The sequence below is a fragment of the Schistocerca cancellata genome, chromosome 9 (genome assembly GCF_023864275.1).
Source record: "Schistocerca cancellata isolate TAMUIC-IGC-003103 chromosome 9, iqSchCanc2.1, whole genome shotgun sequence".
NCBI classification, from domain to species: domain Eukaryota; kingdom Metazoa; phylum Arthropoda; class Insecta; order Orthoptera; family Acrididae; genus Schistocerca; species Schistocerca cancellata.
The window spans coordinates 38,933,109-38,956,688 of record NC_064634.1 but is presented as its reverse complement, the minus strand read 5'-3'; the positions used below and the strand labels follow the sequence as shown (position 1 = coordinate 38,956,688).

Genomic DNA, 23,580 nt, shown 5'->3' with positions numbered 1-23,580 from the left:
CTTCCTTTCTATGTATTTGCAGCACATTACACTTGTCTGCATTGAGATTCAATTGCCATTCCCTGCACCATGCGTCAATTCCTTGCAGATCCTCCTGCATTTCAGTACAATTTTCCATTGTTACAACCTCTCGATATACCACAGCATCATCCGCAAAAAGCCTCAGTGAACTTCCGACGTTATCCACAAGGTTATTTATGTATATTGTGAAGAGCAACGGTCCTGCGACACTTACCTGCGGCACACCTGAAATCACTCTTACCTCGGAAGACTTCTCTCCATTGAGAATGACATGCTGCGTTCTGTTGCCTAGGAACTCTTCAATCCAATCACACGATCGGTCTGATAGTCCATATGCTCTTACTTTGTTTATTAAACGACTCCACGGAACTGTATCGAACAAAATAATTAAAAACTAATAATAAAATCAACATTATCCCTTTCTCGCTTTTTTGACCTATTCTGCCCATATCCCTTTGCTAATCCACTACATGTGGAATCGCTTCTATACGTCTTTCTTGCCCTCACAGCGACATACTTGCAGCTGGTGACATAAATTGAAATTTTTTTTAAGCATTAACGCATTAAAATTTCTTCCTAGTTGGACTGTCGTACGGTGGTGACGGCTCGCACTGGGCATCCGTGAGTAGCTGTACCTTAATTATAACCACCCGGTATGTATATGGTACACAAGGCACGCGTTACAATCATAAGGGGAACAAAGCCTGCTGTTCTGAGCTTTGAGAGGCCACTCTCTCAATTGCGGTTTGGGTGTCGCTGTCGTCGGCTCGTTGGGAGCGGTGTATCTCGTTGATTTCCGCATGTCGCGGAGAAAGCAAGGTCACCCGGCAACCACAGAGTGGGTCGACGTTCTCGGGATAGCCGCTCCTCTGGCGTTTGGCGTTCGGTTGTCAGCGCACTCAGGATCCCGCACAATAGCCTGCGTTGTACAAGGTAATTTGGTTTGGGCGCTAGGCTGCGGTGAGCCTATTACGTGGGCAACAGTTCGCAGCACACGGCCGATGTGCAGTTTCCGTGTTACAAATCATTCACGGGACTTTTGACGTATCGAGAAACAACATAGGTGGTACAATTGGTTTTCAGGGGTAACCGAATTGCAATTAATTTTTATTACTTCTCCGATCAGCGTAACTTCGGTTCCAATTTAAATTCTCACACTTCCGCCACTTTGGTACCTTTGCACTACAATATCCGACTAGTCAAAGGATTTTATTTTAACAGCTAACAGTTTCTCATTTCACACTGGAAAAGAATGCATCAACACTGAAATGTGTACGGCTCATACCTCTCAGCAATTACATGTATGCCATCTGCTCTTTAAGGCGTGACTCGAACAACAGCCACCACACATTCATGACCTCGCGGCCGTATATGTACGTGATGGACAAGAAATAGAGACGTCGGCCGCATGACGTCATTGAAATAACTGAGTGGCGACAAGTGAAAACTAACGCCGTAACAGGACTCGAACCCGGAATTCCCGCTTTTAAGACAGCGGTCACTTTAACTGTTTGGATTATCCTAGCGTGTTTCACAGTCTGCCCAAAATATCAAGCACTAGTCCGCGAAAGGCAAGGGTCCTGAGTTCGAGTCTTGGTCCGGCACACAGTTTTAATCTGCCAGGAAGTTTCATATCCATATCGATTCTTGGTCCGGCACACAGTTTTAATCTGCCATTAAGTTTAATATCAGCGCAAACTCCGCTGTAGAGTGAAAATCTCATTCAGGAAACATCCCCCAGGCTGTGGCTAAGCCATGTCTCTGCAATATCCTTTCTTCCAGGAGTGCTAGTTCTGCAAGGTTCGCAGGAGAGCTTCTGTGAAGTTTGGAAGGTAGGAGACGAGGTACTGGCGGAAATAAAGCTGCGAGGACGGGGTTTGAGTCGTGCTCGGGTAGTACAGTTGGTAGAGCACTTTCCCGCGAAAGGCAAAGGTCCCGAGTTCGAGTCTCGGTCCGGCACACAGTTTTAATCTGCCAGGAAGTTTCATATCAGCGCACACTCCGCTGCAGAGTGAAAATCTCATTCTTGTCGCACACTACTTCCGCAGCGCCTCCTGCCCTAATTCCTATTTGCTCGCAGCATTCAGCGTGATTCACACGAGAGGTCGCACCTGGGGTGCATACACATTGAATATATAATTATGAAATACCGTCAATGTGTATAGATATTACTAATACGTGTGAGGTGTCTGTTGTGAGCAACGAAGATGATGGTCTAAGGAGCGCCACGGAATTAGTGTGCGACGAGTTGAACGTTTCGGTAGGCCACGAAGAGTGCTCGGATAGCGGAAGCGGTTAAGGCGAAAAGTAAACATGATCTAAATATGACTGTAGAAGGTATTATAGGAATATTTATTTTGCAGAGAGTTTAGTAGTGTAGCATCACAGTTTATGACAATGACGTCTTGCCTTCAATTCCGACTTACGTGCCAAATCACACAGTAGTTCTTTGGTTGAATAGAACACCTTATTACGATTTATTTATCATCGAGTCACATCTTACTCGGTAAGAGATGTGCTTCACAACACGGAAAAGGAAGGATTAAAGACTAAGGCTTAACATCTCGTTGCTGACGGTACGAGATGGAGTGTACCCAAGGATTAGCAAATAAGAGCGTGGAACACGGTCTTTTCGAACTGTAAGGAGCCATCGCGAGATCCACATTCGGGGATGTAAGTATACCACGGCCAACCAAAATGTGGATGGGCAGACGTCGCTCTGAACCCTCTCCTGCATGTGTATCTAGCGCCTTCTCCGTAGCATAGATGTGATCTGCCAACACAGCCTCCTATAGTCATGATTCAATCGGACTTGAAGTCTTTATGACGTTCGAAGTAAACGTGCACTTCTTGCACTTAAAACGACGAGAGCGATCGAATTTTTAGTGTACAAAAACGAATAGAAGAACATTATTTTCACAAGATTTATAACGAAGTTACTAGCAGTAAGGTTAGAGTTCGACTCCTCGACGACAATAGTGTTAATGGAGAGTTCGGATTAGGGAAGCCTGGGGAAGGATTCGGCCGTTCCCCTTTCAAAAGAATTATCCTGGCATTTGTCTTAATTAGTGTAAGAAAATCAAGGAAAACCTAAGTTTTAATGGCTGGAAGGCAATTTAAACTGTCACCTTCCCTAATGCGAGTACGGTGTGGTAACTACTGTGCCATCTCTCTCGGTCAACGAAGTTATTATTCACTGCTCCCAAGTCCAAGAGCCTTTGTCTGCGGTAGTTCAGATGACTGACGGCAAAGGATTACACATTTCATACGAATTACGTCAGCAAGCAATTTGTTGATTACCACTAAATTCTTCTTTTGAGAAAAGGAACAATGAGGAAAGACGAAGAAACGAAATTAAATGGAGGAAATGGAGGGGAGTGATAAATGAGCGGGAAGCAGATTATCGAAACCGGTAGGAGATAATGTTACGTCTAAAATCGATATTGGCTTTGCGGTTACGCATCATTTGCAAGATGTGTCGACAAGACTCGAGCTCTCTTTGACAGGAAACTACGAAATTCTGAACTCTCCAGAGTTATTGCGGCGTGGACAAATAAAAGGGGTCCGGAGAACAGAGTCCCAGAGTACAAAGAAACACAGCAGAGGAAAGGAAGTAGACGTGACTAGCAGTTGTTGAAAGTAACCACCATTCGTCTCTCGGCACTTTTGGGCCCTGATTAGCAATTTACTGGAGGTGGATCGAAGCTGGGCTGCTGGAATTGCTGCAAAATGGTTCAAATGGCTCTGAGCACTATGCGACTTAACTTCTGAGGTCATCAGTCGCCTAGAACTTAGAACTAAGTAAACCTAACTAACCTAAGGACATCACACACATCCATGCCCGAGGCAGGATTCGAACCTGCGGCCGTAGCGGTCGCTCGGCTCCGGACTGTAGCGCCTAGAACCGCACGACCACTTCGGCTGGCAGTTGTAACAACGCATCGTCCTATAAAGTACGTGCATTTATTAGATAGGCGACAACGAACAGGCAGTCTTCCCCCTCCCCCAATACACTCCCATACATGGCATTCCGCCTTGACATTCACCTTCAGTACCCGAGGACAAAAGAAAGTTGGAAAAATTCCTCACAGTTGACAAACGGGTAGCTGGGCTCAAAGCTCATCCAAACCATTCAAGCCAAAAACCAACAAATTCAGAAGAACAGTTGCGTGAAAAACTAATGATTCCTTCAAAAGGAAGTGAAAGTCTCCAGAGCAGCTGCTAATTTAATGTGACGCTGTTGGGAACAACTTTTTCTTGCTGTGCTGCGTTCCGCCGAGCCTGTTCGGCGCTGGGTGCCGGAGGCGGTGGACAAGAGACAAATTCGTAGCCGGTGCTGTATTTAACGTGCAGTGCTGCACACCTACCACTTTCCTTTCACTGCCAGTGTGCGCCACAACTGATAAAAGTATGGCCCTCTCTAGAGTATCCTACATAACGTTATACCAAAGTTGGCAGCTTGCTAGATAAATTACTGCACGTGACTAGCAACCACAGCACTCCCCATAAGCGACATAGGGAACGAATTCCGGTACACTTGCGGCTGTTGATCTGAGTTCAGGTGGGAAAAACAAGTCGGATGACTACCAGCAAGTATACTATTAATCACTCACGCGAAGGAAACACGAAAGCCAGCATGGGTAATAAATATCTGCGGAATATAATATCTTCTTCTGCTGCCGAATTCGTACTGTCATTGTGACTTGGGCCTATAGACAAATGAGCGCGGAAATCAAGTTATTGATTCAGTATTGTTAATTGATAATCGCACACAGGATCTCTGGAACTGAATATTAGAATACTGCAATTAAGGGCTTGATAGTAAATTCCAGAGATACACAACTGATAAAAGCATACTGTCACTGTATTAGTGTACATTAAGAGGGGGTGTGCCCATCCTTCGCCTTTATGGTGGCTTGAATATTGCCGGGGACACTTTCACTGAGGTGCCTGAATGTCTGTGGAGGAATGGCACATCGTTCTTCCTCAAGATCCGAAACTGATGTTAGACGCAGCGGTCTGCAGTGATGCTGACATTACAACGCATCCCAAACGTTACCTGCCCGCAAACCATTGCCTCACAGACGCAGTTTTATGACAGGGTTCCTTGTCATGACTCAGGAGAAAAGGTACATCTTTGAGGGATTGACATTATTTGTGAGTATGAAAAAGCTCGTCGTGCAAACTTATGTCCTGTTTCTAATAATTTCCAAGAAAACTAATGAAGACAGTGGGGAGCAGGACAAATGCAAGTGACTGTAAATGGGACACAGTGATCAAATGTATTGTTTAATTGTTTACCTTTCTTTACAAAAGATGTTCAGGAAGTCCACCATGAACTTCGACGCGTTTAGCAGCTCTTGTAGACCGCTGCTTTGCAAGGTGATGTGAGCTCATTCATACGCTCCTTTACTTGAGCGCGCATATGTAAAATGAAATCGAGAAGCCGGTCTGGGTGGCCGAGCGGTTCTAGGCGCTACAGTCTGGAAACCGCGCGACCGCTACTGTCGCAGGGTCGAATTCTGCCTCGGGCATGGGTGTGTGTGATGTCCTTAGTAGTTGTAAGTTCCAGGGGACTGGTGGTCTCAGAGGTTAAGTCCCATAGTGCTCAGGGACTGTAAATGGAACACAGTGATCTAATGCATTGTTTAATTGCTTACCTTTCTTTACAAAAGATGTTCAGGAAGTCCACCACGAACTTCGATTCGTTTAGCAGCTCCTGTAGACCGCAGCTTTGCAGGTGATGTGAGCTCATTCATACGGTCCTTTACTTGAGCGCGCATATGTAAAATGAAATCGAGAAGCTGGTCTGGGTGGCCGAGCGGTTCTAGACGCTACAGTCTGGAAACCGCGCGACCGCTACGGTCGCAGGTTCGAATCCTGCCTCGGGCATGGGTGTGTGTGATGTCCTTAGTAGTTCTAAGTTCTAGGGGACTGGTGATCTCAGAAGTTAAGTCCCATAGTGCTCAGAGCCACTACTTGGTCTGTCTTCACCAGACTCACATCCTACCCCTTTACATTCCTCTGTCGGCCACCAGACTTGAGACTCGATGTCTCAGTGTCGCTCCACCTCGCGCTGGCGAACACTATGTCATGGCCAGCCTCAGAGCGGGTGCAGTGTTGCTGCGCCGGCCCGGGGCGGAGATGCCGCGGCGTGAAAGTGGCCACGCGGACAGTCTCAGATGCAGCAGCGACTAACTGCCTCCGGCCGATTAAGCGGAAAGTGGCTCGTGCCTGGCGCCTAGCGAAAGCTGACGGCCGCTCTCCGCCACAGCGGCGCGCTGCGTCCAGGAGTACAGTGTCCAGAGTCCTTCAGCGGAAGCACTTACCAGCACCGTCTTTCTAGTTTTTTACAAAAAAAACTGTACAACTATTTTTATTGTTTCACGAATCACACACCTTTTCAATGTATACATTCTTTATTAAGCTTATCCATTACGGATATTTTAGAACCGTGACTGTATATTAATGTAAATAAATTATACACAACTGCAACCAGTCACTTTTTCATTAATAATGCTTTATTACATTAACCGGTTTTCGAAGCCTTTCAGGTTCATCTTCAGATGATTTCGGGAGAATCCGGGAAGTTACATCACTACTGGTAGTAGCATAATGCTGGGTGCTGGTTCTATGGCAGAAAGATGGGTCACACTTTAATGTATCGCCATGACTATACCTTATCTTTCGATATCGATGTAAATTTAGTTTTTACTTACTGCGACAGTATAGGCGGTTTTTTTCGTATCTGTCTGCCTCCATTTTGATGTCCAGAACACTTTTACACGAACTATATTAGTTCACACTTTAACAGTGACACTTTAGCAGCATCCAGCATGCGCTTTACAACTGTTGCTTATAACAAAGATCTTGACAGAGAGATATGGCATAAGCCTACTTTGTACAGAGATGTAATTTGTTGTTCTTTACATGTGTTAAAGTCGATATAGGGGCAAGTTTTTTCATTAGAATGTTGATAACATGAGAGCACTAGAGAAAGTAATAATAAACTACTACAAGGAATCAATAATACAGAGTTATTGGTTCTGCAGTGAGGTGCAGTTGTCTGTATGACTAGGAGCTGTATATTTAAATTAATAACTCTGTATGACTAGGATCTGTATATTTAAATTAATAACAAATCTTCAGATGAAAGGTTTGTTATTAATTTAAATATACAGGTCCTAGTCATACAGACAACTGCACCTCACTGCAGAACCAATAACTCTGTGTTATTGATTCCTTGTAGTAGTTTATTATTACTTTCTCTAGTGCTCTCATGTTATCAACATTCTAATGAAAAAACTTGCCCCTATATTGACTTAAACACATGTAAAGAACAACAAATTACATCTCTGTACAAAGTAGGCTTATACCGACACCCCCGGGATAACAAGGCCGTCCATCAGCGTTAGTGACGTCACACTAAGCGGCCCATAGCCGACGCAGCAGTCCACGGACACCTCCGTACAGACGCGCCTGGTGCTAACGATCTTCTGTCCGTCATACAGACGGGAGCGAACTATAATTCGAACCAAACACCAAATTATATACATTCTTGTAAACAGCATAAAGGTTCATAACGAAATACCGATTACATATACGAGCAGGAATAAGTTTAATCGATTGAGGAACTTTGCCACTATTTTATAATTGTCAGACAACTATTTAACTTTAAAACTCGCATACAGGTGGTGACAAATGCCAACTGACAGCAGGACTTAACATTTTCAAGCTATTACACTGAAAGTAAATTATCTTAAACACTGTCATACATAACAAAACCCTCACAAGTTTCGTTTACAAGAAGGTAACAAGAGTTCGCTTTATCTCATAAAACACATGACTATTGTGAATTTACTCATATGTTCATGGTGACAGCTCTTTTCAAGAATTTTTACAAGTGTATCCCCAGTAATAAAGAATGGAAACAAAATATAGATATCAAATATTCTTCTTTTAACATAGACATCACGGAACACAAGATTCTGTATTGCACTGTGATACTAAGGGACTGCTCTTTCCTTTAAGAAAAGCCTGACAATTTGAAGTTCACTTTGCTATTGAAGATACACTTTTTGAAAAAATATTAAAAATGTTATGAAAGGTAAGGAAATGAAAAACAACCAAGTGCATTACAAGTAAGAATGTGAGCAAAAGCCTGAGGCTCTCTTTACTTACCATTTTCAATATCTCTACAGCTTATTTCCTTTTCCACGTAGAAGTCTCATTATTGCTGTCTGTTACTAACAAAGTGCTTTTCTATTTAGAAAACCTGACAATTTGATGTTCATTCTGGTATTGAAGATAAACACTTTTCAGAGGAGTTCTAGAACCTATTCCTGCCCGTATATGTAATCGGTATTTCGTTATGAACCTTTATGCTGTTTACAAGAATATATATAATTTGGTCTTTGGTTCGAATTATAGTTCGCTCATTTCTGTATGACGGACAGAAGATCGTTAGCAGCAGGCGCGTCTGTACGGAGGTGTCCGTGCACTGCTGCGTCGGCTATGGGCCGCTTAGTGTGACGTCACTAACACTGCTGGACGGCCTTGTTATCCCGGGGTTGTCGCTTATGCCATATCTCTCTGTCAAGATCTTTGTTATAAGCAACAGTTGTAAAGCGCATACTGGATGCTAGTAAAGTGTCGCTGTTAAAGTGTGAACTAATATAGTTCGTGTGAAAGTGTTCTGGACATCAAAATGGAGGCAGACAGATACGAAAAAAGCCGCCTATACTGTCGCAGTAAGTAAAAACTAAATTTACATCGATATCGAAAGATAAAGTATAGTCATGGCGATACATTAAAGTGTGACCCATCTTTCTGCCATAGAACCAGCACCCAGCATGTAACTTCCCGGATTCTTCCGAAATCATCTGAAGATGAACCTGAAAGGGTTCGAAAACCGGTTAATGTAATAAAGCATTATTAATGAAAAAGTGACTGGTTGCAGTTGAGTATACATTCTTGTTTTCCAAGTAGTTCTCGTAACACTTCTTTCCATTCTGTTGTTTATACCTCAAAACTGGGTCTGCAGGGATGACGAAAATCACTGTCCATATGCATTTCTTGTTTGAGGTAAAGGAACAAAAGGAACTGCGCCGCTGAGCTTAACGCCTCCATCCGACGAATGGGTCGCTACCAACCGTGACATGTTCTATCACTTCGTTGGCTACTGTGGGCAGGTTCGTAATTTAAACCACGGTACTGGAGCGTAGTTCGGAGTTCAATAGCTGTACTTCTTCACCAATACTCCCCTTGCCGGCCAAATGCTGACTAAGCCCCTTCCATCACCAGATTTCAAACCAGCTGCCTACTGGTGTTAAACATTTTCATTTCAAAAACATACTTATTTACTTACAGTCACCTTCAATATACTGCCCTCCTCTATCCCTACAAAGCCCCATACGAGTTTTTCATTGATGAAAAAAGTGCCGGTAGTCTTCCTATGCCGCGCGTGATTAGCCGAGAGGTCTGAGGCGCTGCAGTCATGGACTGTGCGGCTGGTCCCGGCGGAGGTTCGAGTCCTCCCTCGGGCATGGGTGTGTGTGTTTGTCCTTAGGATAATTTAGGTTAAGTAGGGTGTAAGCTTAGGGACTGATGACCTTAGCAGTTAAATCCCATAACATTTCACACACATTACAGTTTTCATAAATGAAATCCTTGACGACGCTCGCCACCCTTTCTTTCGCTGCTTCAACGGATGTAAATTTTGTTCCTTTTAGTGCAGATTTGACTTTGGCGAATAGATAAGTCATATGGTGCTAGGTCAGGTGAATAAGGTGCAAGGTCTAGTACTGGGAAGCTCTACTTGCTAGAAACATCCTGACAGACAGTGTGGTATGAGCCGGTGGGCTGTCTTGATGCAGGACCCATGACTTATTCTTAAACTATTCGTGACTTTTTTTTGTATTTTGAACAAGAACCTCGAGATAATAATACTGATAAATAGTGTCATCTTCAGGATCCCAGTGAAGGTGCACAATTCCATGAAGATCGAACAAAATCATCATAGCTTTTAATCTAGGTTTGCTCATCGGAGCTTTTGTCACTTTCGCTGAAGTTGGGCTCTTCTAATGCGTAGATTGGAGCTTTGTTTCTGGATCTTAAGTGAAAAACGAAGATTCCTCACGTGTCATCACTGCCTCCAAGAAATGAAGATCATTTCCACTGGTATTCATAGTGTCAAATAGTTGAAATCGCTCTGAGCACTATGGGACTTAACTTCTGAGGTCATCAGTCCCCTAGAACTTAGAAAAAGTTAAACCTAACTAACCTAAGGACACCGCACACATCCATGCCCGAGGCAGGATTCGAACCTGCGACCGTAGCGGTCGCGCGGTTCCAGACTGTAGCGCCTAGAAACGCTCGGCCACTCCGGCCGGCGTTGACAAGATCGTTTTCCATTACTTGGCAGATCACTCCTTGTCATCAGCATCCACCTGCTAAAGATACAAGAAGTACGTTAGCGCAACAGTATACTTTTCCTCAAGTTAAGTGATTTATCTTCCAAGCTCGGATGGAATTGATCGACGCGTCTGGGATATACTGGAGCTCATCCACACACACACTCGCACACACACTTCTTACGCTCTGCTTAGCTGAATCGTCCTATCGGTACCCAAAACTTCAGGAGGAGGAGGATATATTGCTTATGATTTCATCACAGACAGAGGAACGTTGGAAAAGGAAATCATCCTTGTCCTTTTCATAGGAACTATCCCAGCATTTGCCTTATGCGAATTAGACAAACCAAGTGGAATCTAGCGGAGAATGGTTAGACGGGAATACCACTCTGGTTCTCGTGAAATCGAGTCCAGAGCCTTATCACTCTGTCACATCAGTCAGTTAGACGTACTGCATCCTTGCGTCGATCACATACAATGATGAGCCTAGAACCGCTCGGCCACTCCAGCCGCCGTTCATAGTGTCAGTAATAACATTTTACGAGCTTTTTTTTTTTGTTAGATCGTGAGAATTTTCGGCAGTAGTTTCACGCTCTCATTTGTCATGTCAAATTCATTATGCTAAATTTGCCTTACGCATTCCTAATAATCTATCTAATACTCAACAGGCGGTCAGATCGAATGAGGATTCTTACTTTTAGATATTTTCGTGGGTCTTTGATGTTGAAGTGCGTCCCGAGCATGATTCATCTTCGTCTTCTCTGTCATCTTGGAAACGCCTGAACCTCTCAAAAATTGTCTTCGCCAGAGACTTCTTTTAGTAACAGATAAGTTTCAGTAGCAGTTTTTCCAAGTGTCATGTGAAACTTCATGACAATTCTCTGCTCTGTTGTAACGTTTAAGATTTTTTCCGACAAAAGAAAATAATAGCTCTCACACAAACGAAGGCCACGGCCGCATTGATTCATAGATTTGTCTGCAGACGCCAGAGTCGCCGAGTTCGAGGCTTCATGCTTCGCAGCTATTGATCGTTCATCTTTGGCGCAAGCGTACTTTCTCTGTGACAGCATCAGTCCCGTTATCAATACTTTATAACCACACCTCGTAGATGCCTAAGAAGACAGTGTGATTCAGTATGTCTCGTTTGTGTGGACTGAATCCGTGTGAAAACGAGGCCAGAAGAAGTTTCGACTGGACTAGACTTTAAACTAAATATGAACCATTACACACTCGAACTCTTCTCCAGATTAATCCGGGGTTACAGAATATGTGATTCGCATGTGTATTAAGACGGTTTCCCAAATCTCATATCAAATGAGAAAGGACGTCTTCCACGGGAGTTCGAGTACATTGCACGTTGGAATCCGAGAAATTCATCAAAGCAACGTACAACGTCTTCACTAAATTCTGTGGAGTGCCATCTCTGATCCTCCAAAACAGATTTAGAGTTACGCAAAGTACGCTCTAGTCTTGTCTCTTCCGAAATGGGACAAAGCCTAGTGTAAACAAACCTCCTGGCAGACGACCCTGTTGCTTTACATTTGTGAAGCGATGTGCAACACGTGGCGCTGTGCGCGAACTGTCCTTCAAGATGAAGAAGCTGCCTCCTCCGGGCAATGAAAATAACAAAAACGGTCGCTCCACTTCCTCATACCTGACGGAGGCAAGGTCCTGCTCCAGCGCTTTCTACGTGCATGCTTCCTGCACTGAGGGCAGTTGTGTAACGTGTAATAGACGCTCACTCAGATATGAGCTGGAGACGTCGCTGGTGCTAGTATTTCGTAATAACAGCAGTACTGGTAACTTCTTAAGTGTCACGTCCAAATGAGTTCCTTTTCTGGTTACGTTACTGTCTCTTAGAAGTGTCTTAATGTCTAATTGAGGACAGTTTATGGTCACGTTACTGTCCTATACAAGATTACTGAAAATACTGACTCGGCGATCGACCACCTTGGTGCAGAAGTAGTATTGTTGCTTAGTAAAGATGATGTCACAGGCTCCAGTACCACATCAAACATTGGCGTGGCTTTTAAACGTGCCGATACTATGCGTAACTTTTAATTATATTGTGAAATAATCCACCGAATACTCGAGCTATTGTTGTTGAAGGTTGGCTGAATGGGTGGTATCTAAACGTGAAAATAAAAAAAAAAGCTACAAAGTCGTTAAAACTGTTAGGTTATCATTCCCACCACCACCACCACCTCAATCACCATCATCAGCCATTTGGCAACAACCAGTATTGGACAATCACCCTTCCAGATATTTTATCGTGCACTCCGACCTTCAGGTAAACGCATTACTATTGCTCTTGCATGTTTTTCTCACTTCACCTACCGAGCCTGTAGACTGTAAGGAAAATAAAATGCAGATCGGTGGAATATGTGGGCAAGCAACTGCATGGACGTTTTCTTCTTCTTAGACGTTTCCCATTAGAGATTAGACTGTTTCTCCTTCCAGTAATCTCAGTTATTCCAATTGCAGGGGGGGAGGGGGCGGGGGAAATCAGTTACTGCCACCAGAAGTACCCTCCGCTACACACCGTCAGATGACTTGTGAAATATCGATGTAGATATAGATGGAGATGTTGTAAGCTGATAACCATTTCTTATCCATTGCTCGATTAATATATGATTTCCACAACAAAAGTGGCCTTCCCCTGCTAGTTCTTCTTGGGGCCCACATTAACGCTTTCTTGCGCCACTTGTCATTGCTCATTCTTTTAACATGTCCAAACCACTGAAAACTTTTATTCTCCAGTCAACTCATTATGGTGTGTGTCACTGCCATGTTTTGCTATATTTCTGATGTTATGCTCTTATCTTCACGGCTAACCTACAGGCATCTTCTCATATAGTTTAGTCCTACTGTCCTAATCTTGTCGCTTCTTTTATTTGTAAATGGCCACATTTCCACACCAAAAGTAAATATATTCTCGACTGATACTGTGTAATATCCTTTTGCTATCTGATGACCAATACTATTGTTTCAGAAAAGGCGAGGTAGTAACTTCGGCGCTCACTTACGCGTAGCTATTTCGGTCCCCATATCGTCCTCACAAGTGCCGTCACAGCACGTCATTGAACCTGAATGTTTAAGACTTTCTCATTCGTTCTTTGATGGACACAAAGAGATGAGAAAAGACCGAGACGATGTACTAATGGAAGGATTTTGTTATGTTATGCTCGTCAATCATGTCTTTGTATAATATTTGATCTCCATCAGTCTCTGTCTTCTGCCATTCTTTTCTCAGTATCTAACTGTTATGCAATTTTACCTTACCTATTAACTGGCATATTTTCCCCCTCCTTTTGCCTTTCACTATCTCTTGTAAAGCATCTGTCAGTAAGCATTGTCATCTTAAGACACTGCAAAACACATAAAATAAAAAACATTCGAGTGGGTCATCGTCTCATGTCTTGGAGAATTTATTTCGTCCGTTTATCATCCATTAGCCTGGCTCCACGATCCGCCATTTACATCTTATTTTCATTAATATGAAAGCTACTTCTTCCACACCAGTCTGTTTCCTAATTCACATTTGTTATTTTCTTATCCCTTGTACTACTTCCGCTAACGCATCTCTCATTTGTTCTCTGTGTTCATTTCTCACCGCCATAATTCAAAGCTGGTAATGTACACTGGCTGTAAACTTACATTTTAAAACATATCGCAGGCTTAGTTTGAAGAGTCTATCTAGCTCACCAAGAGCACTTGACGTCAGATTTTCTCTGCTGTTTCTGTCTTTTTCTGCCCACTCATTAGATAGTTCTACGACTTCATTGTTAATTTCAACCACTTTCTATACCACGTGCTGGCTGTGCATTACTTTAGTCTTATTTCAGCTGATCTACAGGCTAATTTCAAGTTTGCTCCACTGTCCTTCCATTCGTTGTTGTATTGTATCGGTATTACACACAAACAGTCCAATATCGTGCGCAAAAGGGAGATATGCTTCATTGAATGTATTTCTTCTTCGTTTGTTCAGTATTCGGAAATGAACACTTGATCCATGACTGCTCAGAATAGTTGTTATTATAAGGAATTTCCTAGCCTGACGGCTTACTTAGTTCTGAATTAATCACACGCATGAATATTTATAATGGAAGGAAACAAAATGAAGATACGGTGGATACGGTGCCGTAGTAGGTAAAGAGCAGTATCAATGACTCTAGTTCTCCCATCATGATCTAGTAATGTCAGATACAAAATAACGAAAATATACACCAGCGATACAAATTCACTTTCACGTCCTTCCGCCATTCCCGACATATAAATTAAATCTAGAACAAAGCCAATGTAAGATACGCTACGACCTTAAAGGATATTAGTTTACGCAAATTTTGAGCGTTTGAATAATTCCATAGTCGTTCCTTGACTTGTGCACCTCATCAATACAATAGTAGCCTCGTTATCTTGCCAAATTAGAGGAAAGAACATCATAGCTGACTGAACTACGTCATAGTCTGCTCTTTAGGTCTGCAGCGGTTTCTACGCTTTTTTCGCAACCGCTCTGTTTTCCGTGTCGAACATATACGTCGCGAATGGCTTCTCGCACCCTTTCACCCGTCATTCCCATCCCTGGAATGTAGTTAAGTGTTTTAAAGTGGCCATTTTCTGCTTACTTTCCACAATAAATGTCGCCCTTAACAGCGGTCGTTCCGCTGGGAGTATTTCACGATGGCTTAATGTTGTTCCTACTAAAGCACGACGTGTCACTTACGCAAGTCACAGGAAACATTTCGCTTGGCAGAGAACGCCTCGCGTATAGAGACAGTAGACAGTAAATCGCAAACTGTTGCAGTTTGCTCCCTCACGGGAATCCTGAGGGAAGAGCGCCGCATGCTTACCACACAGTTTGCATTCTTAGCTTTTCCTTGTCCTGCTGCACGGTGCACATTGCGTTCACCAGTACAGTGACTTTCTTTTTAATTTTTCCTTTACTACTTCCGTATTGACATAGGGTTTTTGTAATTACAAAATGTAACTGTAATAATCACCATTTTGAACCTAGATCAGTGAGTACCAGAGAAACGTATGTTTTAACTTGTTCTGCCTTACGGCAGGCCTTGTCATGTGGGAAGCCTCGTCAGAGAGGTCCACCGCATGAGCGTCTAGGGAAGTCATTCCAGTGGTGGTTTGCCGTGGCCTTCCACTGATGATGATGAAATGATAATGAGGACGACACAACACCCAGTCCATGAGCGGAGAAAATCTCCGGCCCAGCCGGGAATCGAACTCGGGCCCCTTGGCGTGACAGACCGCCGCGCTGACCACTCAGCTATCGGGGCGGACAGAAACGTATGTAACAGTTACAAAATTTAAAAACACGTCGTGAATTTTCAATAGCTGCTGGTCAATAGCACGTAAAACATAATAAATACATCGAGATTGAAGTGAAGGAGATAAAATGGTACAGAAATTAAATTCACTTGCATGGGGCACGAAAAAAATTTTCTTCGTTGAACAACAGATTCCTTTAACCTTTTAATGATACGATATAGTTAAGTGTGCTAACTACAGTTTCTCTATATAACGAAAAGAAATCCCACGACTGAGGTACTAAATATATTTTGCAGAACTTAACAAAGCATTGTAGCCAGCCAGTGTGGCCGAGCGGTTCTAGGCGCTTCAGTCTGGAACCGTTCGACCGCTACGGTCGCAGGTGCGAATCCTGCCTCGGGCATGAATGTGTGTGATGTCCTTAGGTTAGTTAGGTTTAAGTAGTTCTAAGTTCTAGGGGACTGATGTCCTGAGATTTTAAGTCCCATAGTGCTCGGAGCCATTTTTTGAAAGCATTGTAGCTTCCTTTTCAGTGCAAAAACTTCTCTCTGAGACAATATTCCTATGTCTGTGTATGTACGTCCGAAGGAACAATGCGTCGTTCCTCTTAACAACACAGGCACCGCGGTATTGTGTTTATCCCCCGTTACCAGGCAAAGACTCTCAATTAAAATGTCCTCCCCTACACGACAATTAATAATGGTACAAATGGCTCTGAGCACTATGGGACTTAACTTCTGAGGTCATCAGTCCCGTAGAACTTAGAACTACTTAAACCTAACTAACCTAAGGACATCACACACATCCATGGCCGAGGCAGGATTCGAACGTGCGACCGTAGTGGTCGCGCCATTCCAGACTGTAGCGTCTAGAACCGCTCGGCCACTCCGGCGACAATTAATAATATACGTATGAATACGCGTTCGTCGTGACACAGGAGCAACGACACATGGAAGTTTGGATCTGGCTGTGAGTTGGGCACGGATAGGCAAAGCGGTTAAGGTGACCGCTTGCATAAAGCAGAAAATACAAGTCTGACTCCCGGTTTGGAACATATTTTCAGTGTCGTCATGCCCTTGTAAAGCTTCGTGTAAACAGTCCCTGGTTGCACAAATAGCTTTCATGCACCAGGTCAGAACAATATGCGATCGAAAATCACGGAAATTTATGCTTTTAAAAACTTGCTAACGACGATTCCAAGTAATAATCCATTGATCAGCCAAAACTTCATGACCACAGCCCAGCCGACCGGAGTGGCCGTGCGGTTCTAGGCGCTACAGTGTGGTGCCGAGCGACTGCTACGGTCGCAGGTTCGAATCCTGCCTCCGGCATGGATGTGTGTGATGTCCTTAGTTAGGTTTAAGTAGTTCTAAGTTCTAGGCGACTGATGACCTCAGAAGTTAAGTCCCATAGTGGTCAGAGACATTTTGAACCACTGCCCACCGCGACGTTGGATACGGACTGATGGCGTTGCAGGCACGTGACGCGGTAGCAAAAGAGTGTAAGCGTAGCAGACACGGATCGGGCATCACCCTAGCGAAGTGGGGAAATGCATTGAGATAAGCGACTTTGACAAAGGGCGGATTATTATTATGGAGAGCCTGTGAACGAGTGTTTCGAAAACGGCGAAGCTGGTTGAATGTTCACGTGCAACTGTCGTGAGCATCTCGGAATGAGGTTGAAGGACAGTGGAACTACCACTATGGGCTAAATGGTTGCAAGTCCACGAGACTTCACACAACGTGGGGTTCGGAGCCTTGTCTGGTCTGTAAAGTGGGATAGTTGGTGATCTGGGGCATCTCTGCCTACAGAGCACAATGCTGGTGCACGCACAAGTGGTTTGGGCACACCGTTCATCGCACACTGTTGAACATGGAGCTTCGCAACAGGTCACTCCTATACGTTCACACAATGACCCAACGCCGTAGTGAAGTACGATTGCAGTGGGCACGGGACCATCGGATTCGACCGTTGATCAATGGAAACGGGTCGGCTCTTTGGATGAATAACATTTTTGTTACACTAGGTCGGTGGTCGTCTCCACAAAGGCCGTCATCGAGGGGAACCGCGGCTCGAAACCTGTGCAGCGCGCCGCGGACGCAGGCCGGTGGTAGCAGTATTATGTTAGGGGGGACGTTCTTCTGCGCTTGGATGGGAATTATGGTAGAAAACGAAGACGTGCTGATAGCTACAAACCACCTCCATCCCTTCACGCTTCATGTCTTCCCCGATGGCGTTGTCACTTTTCACCACTTTAATTGTTCATGTCTCGTAGCCAGAAACGAACTGCAGTGGCTTTAGGAACATCGTAGTGACCTCACATTGATGTCTTGGTGACCAAATTCGCCGGATGTAAATGCTGTGGAATCCATCTGGGTCGCTATCGGTACCATCACCGCGTACGCAAGTCAGTGGCCCATTATTGACTCGAATTTCATGTTCTATGCGTAGACATGCAATGTCATATACTTCCACAAACCTACCAACAAACTGTCGGATACTTCGTTCCAAAGGCGGACAAACAAGTTATTAAACAGGGGGTCTAGTTTGGCTCATTATTGTATGAAATAAAGAAAAAAAACGCTAACGGCAAAATCCAAAATTCTCAGGAGACAAAAGCATTATATATATATATATATATATATATATATATATATATATATATATATGAATAGGAGACTTTGAACTGAGGCAAATGTCTTGCTAAGTTTCTTGGACATCACCTGGTGTACCACATTAAGGGCAATTCCGGGGAGCTTACTTTTACGACGTACACGGCCCATTTCTCTCTCCATCCAATACATTCCGATCTTGTGTTAAATTCTAATGATTTCATAACCGAAGAGACTTTAAGCCCGAGTCTTCCTTTATTCTTCTACGATACAGAAAGAGATTCACAGCACAATATCACCAGGGAAGCGCCTTCAGTCAAATCTGAAGCGACGTATAGTACTTAATGAAAATCACGCGACAGAAATGGAAACAAGTTTTTTGCATGAACATATCACAACGTATTGTAAGCCTTTCCGGTAAACAGTATCGTATGAAAACGTATCAAATACAGAAGCACCGGGGCAATACAGGTTAACTTCTGTTAGGGTGCAATTGCAAGATTGAGTCACGGAAGACATTAAACATCGCTAACTAAGCGAGAAGGGAAGATGCTGAAATGAGCTCAAGCATCCATAAGAAATCAGATGACACTGGTAATGACATTCTTGTGGGAAAGATTACGACTGAGAATTTTCGAAAGGATAGTGAAAAGCGTATTGCTAAGTCATTAGACTCGGATTTCTGCGGGCAGCAGTTCCTATACGCACCCAAACAGTCACATTTAAGTTTCGCTTGACTTCTCTAAACTGCTAAAGGTGAATGGCTTGAAACGGCACGACCAAATTCCTTCCCCTTTGATCCCAAATCCTAGCCTGTGTTCCGTCACTAATGACATAGTCGTCGACGGGACATTGAACCCTGTCTTCCATCCTTCCATCGTCAACACATGCAAGTGGAGTGTTCGACGTTGAAGGAAGAAGCTTTGTCTCAGTGTATTAACAACGTTATGTGTGGTGTGTGTGTACCAGTTAAGTTAAAAGTGGAGGTTAAAGATTACATGTTCCTACATGTTTCGATGTGGTATGTGTGTTTCTGTTAAGTCAACAGTAGATCTTAAAGGTTACTTAATTATCTGCAGGTTCTATAACTGCGATCTTTCAGTATGGTGTGGAGCGATTTTTAGTTTACAATATTTTCTCACTGAAAAATTGACCTTTACGCGAAGTTTTGGCTATATTCAGTTTTTTTATTTAATTTTAAATTAAGGTAGTAGAGTGCTCTGAGATGTGCAGTCACTTGCACGCAGACAGACACACACACACACACACACACACACACACACACACACACACACACACACACATACGTATTATATACTCAGAAATTGTAAAGTCTAGTAGAAGTTGTTCAGCAGATACTTTCAGTATGTGTTTGAATTTATAGTTTAAAATTTTTGTTGGTGAACACATGAAAATGAGTGAACGATAATGTAATTCACTTCTCCTTCCGGTGTTACGTTTATGAATGCCACTGGTGTTTTGCGAAACGTGACTGATTTTCGATAACAAACTCTATAAGGAAGTAAGTGTACAGTGAAGCTGTTGGCCGTACGTCCAACTATTTGAAGAGTTGTCTACAAGCCCTAGAATGAACACTACATAGTATCCTTACTACACGCTTCTTTGTAGTGAACCATTTCTTTCTTAATGAAGCGTTGCCCAAAAATAGAATATCACGAGACATCAGCGAGTGGAAATGGAATAAGTAAGTGAACTTTTTGAAATTTTAGTCACGAAAGTATGCTACTACCGTTAATGCAAAAGTTATAGAACTTAAACATTAATGATTATCAACCTGTTCACGTTCTTATGAAACATCAAGAATTTGCGTTAACCTGTTTCTTTTGACTTCGAGCTTTAGTTCTAGCGGAGTGATCAAGACTAGTGTAAAACTGAGTTTTATCTACTGTGTTTTATCAAATTTCAGCGACACTTGCACAGAATGAGTTAATAATATTCAAAAAATGAATCTGTTTTCAAGTATTGACATATTCCAATTAGGCTTGGTTAAAATAGCTGAAAAGTCATCAAAGGGAACTGTTTCAACTTATTGGGTATACAATGGGAGATCATTTATATATACCACGAAAAAGAGTGGACCGAATAGTGATCCTTGTAGTGCGCCCATAGTAATTATTTCAAACTCTGAATATTCCGTTTCCACAAATGTATTCCATCGTTTTCCTATTATGACACTCAGCATTCCTTTAGTTAGTCCGGATGGAAACTGGTTAGCAAAAAGATGTCTGACAGCTTAGTAATTGGTATTATGTAGGAGAATGTTGTAAACTGCACGAGCAAATTCTTTTGAAAATCACATTAAATACCATTAGGCAATAACTGATGAGTAATCGTGTTAGTAGTCGTCATTTGACTGCAGTATAGTATCGGCAGAACTATAAATTTGTAGAACATGTGAGTATGAATTTGAACCACATCATCACCATCAACACGGTCAGCTCCACTACTTCCTGAGTACGATAAGATAAGGCAAAAATTGATTGTGCTGATAAAAGCTTCATTGGTACCTGTCAGGAATGAGAGCTGTATTGGTATAGTGCATAGTATTAAATATCGACCTTAATTAAAAAAGGAGTTTCTATGAATATTCAATTGCGGCATTGCACTGTCCAGGAGTGAACCACGGTCTATAGGAGATGTAGAAAGGAAGGCATTCGGAGCATTTGAAATGTGATGTTGACGTGGAAAATGAAGTGGAGTGGTCAGATAAAACCAGTCAAGGAACATTTTCAAAACACTAAGCAAAGTGCGGGACTGGATGATATGACTTGTTTCAAGGCATCGGAGTAAATCTCACAGTTCTATAGTGAGCCAGAGCGAGTAAAAAATGTAGGACAAGAGCGAGATTGGCACGTATTTAGCAAATAATTAAGGGTGGCGGGTGTGAGCTATGCTCTAAGATGGAGGATTTGGCACAGATGAAGAGGCTGTGATGGGCTGCATCAAATCAGTGTACTGATGACGTCCCCTTTTCCAGTGCAAAAAGAAAAAAGAAAGCCTTGTATTTGTTTGTAGACGTTGGGTACTCACGAGAGTTACGAGGGCGGCTGTCATGGTAGGCGCCGGCCGGTCCTGTGGGGCTTCCGCCGAGTGACCGAGTGTCCGGCGCCGGCCGCCGTCGACATATATATGCGCGCCGCGGTGCGTGGTGGGGGGTGCTTCCCACCAGAGAGGGGCCGGCGCGCGCGGGGTGGCGCGGTCGGCGGATTCACTGCCAAGGACGCTCGCCGCCGCGGCGCGCGCGACCTCTGGGGGCAGCTGGCACCGAGGGGACCCCGGCCTTACCTTGCGTAAGCGCCGGATCGCATTCCCCGGCCGGCCGCGTAACTCGTCACTTCGGAATGAGGCGGCGGCAAACTGTGCACCGTTAAGTGCTCCGGATGATCGTCCTGGGCGCTAGGGCTACCCTTTGACTTGCCGACACGGTCCGTTCGGGCTGTCTAAGGAGATTCACGACCCCATCGCAGCATCGTGTGTGGTGCACCCGACTACGAAATTGTACTTGTCCAAATACTGCTACACATTCCACTCTTCTGACGCTAACTCCCATCTCTTTCCACTTTGGACCCCTCTCATCATCTCGGCATACCAATTAAAGCCTGCTACTCAGTTACGTTTCCTCAAATTCCTACGATTCTATCACTCCTTAACTCTACCCATGGCCAGCTTAGCTGGTCCCGGATGTATTAAGTCGTCTCCGTCGAATTTTCCCTTTCTCTGGAAACAATTTCTCGCGGACTACATTCATTGTCACTTTCATTAGTCTCTTAACTTCACGTTTTCTGTGTCCATTAAACTTCTAATACACACAATAATTAAGTCTCGTAGTTCAAGAAACAAACTCTTGTTGTTATTGCTAATAGCCGGCCGGAGTGGCCGAGCGGTTCTAGACGTTACAGTCTGGAACCGCGCGACCACTACGGCCGCAGGTTCGAATCCTGCCTCGGGCATGGATGTGTGTGATGTCCTTAGGTTAGTTAGGTTTAAGTAGTTCTAAGTTCTAGGTGACTGATGACCATAGAAGTTAAGTCCCATAGTGCTCAGAGCCATTTGAACCATTTTTTGTCATTGCTACTATTAATAACTACCTGATTACCTCACTTCGCCCAGTTACCAACTATCATTACTGATGTCGTCTGAACAACATGGCAGAAACCCGGCGCTGAAATCACCTCCCGCATTAGCCGACTGAATAACGTCTCCAGCTTCAGACGACAGTTGATTACGTGTCTACTGAAGCAAAATTAATTTTTATCATTTTCCCAGTACCCACCTTATACCCCTGTACATATTTCTTTCCAGCCGAATCTTCCTGATTTTCCAGTGTTCTTAGCGGGTAGAGTCTCCTCAAATTTCCTTTCTCCAGAACTCGCTATATCAGAAAACATCTGTTCTGTACAACCATTATTTCTTTTCGTATCCGCTACAGTTATTATTATTATTGTCATTAAAATCATTATCATTATTAGTGGCAGCAGTAGTAGTAGAAGTACTGCGAGTATTAACTTCATTATTTCATAGTCAGTATTAACTCATATTGTCTCTACAGACACTCAAAGCATTTTATTACAGCTTCTCATATTAAAATTATTATTTCTCATGTAGTTATCATGCAAAAAAGGCACTGGACGATTGAAACGCAGGTCAGAGGTAAGAGAGGGCCTAATGGCTCTAATCAGGTCAGGTTGCATAAACAAATAGATTTTAGAAAGGAAACTGAATGAAATAATGAACCAATATCCTATTTGTCACAAATTGTCCTAGCAACACCATCCCAGTGACACTTGTATGGTACAGTTAAAGGATATTTTCACATATCACTTATTTCTACATCTACATCATACTCCACATGCCACCTATTGGTGTGTGGCGTAGGGTACTTTCGGTACCTCTATCTGATCCCTCCAACCCTGTTCTACTCGCGCATAGTGCGTGGGAAGAATGATCGTCAGCTAGCCTCTGTACCAGCACTAATATCTCGAATTTTCTCCTCGTGGTCAGTACGCGAGGTGTATGTGGGGGGAAGTAATATCTTATCCGACGCCTCCTGAAAAGCGATGTCCCGCAATTTCAATACCAAATCTCTCCGTGATGCACACCACCTCTCTTGTAATGTCAGACTCAGATTTGTTTAGCATCTCCGTAACGCTCTCTCGCCAGCTAAGCCATCCCGTGACGAAACGCGCCGCTCTTCTTTCGACCTTCTCTATCTCCTCTATCAGTCCTACCTG

The 23,580-nt window shown here is 43.5% G+C and overlaps 1 protein-coding gene across 1 annotated transcript in view; it reads right to left on the bottom strand.

The window, feature by feature from the left end:
* Window positions 1-21,443, bottom strand: part of LOC126101017 (fibroin heavy chain-like) — an 84,804-nt gene extending 63,361 nt beyond the window's left edge. The window contains exon 1 of the mRNA XM_049911684.1: window positions 21,380-21,443. Within this exon, the coding sequence (XP_049767641.1) occupies window positions 21,380-21,403 (24 nt within the window). The 5' untranslated portion in view covers window positions 21,404-21,443. The remainder of the gene's footprint in view (window positions 1-21,379) is intronic.
* Between the last annotated feature and the right edge of the window lie 2,137 nt (window positions 21,444-23,580).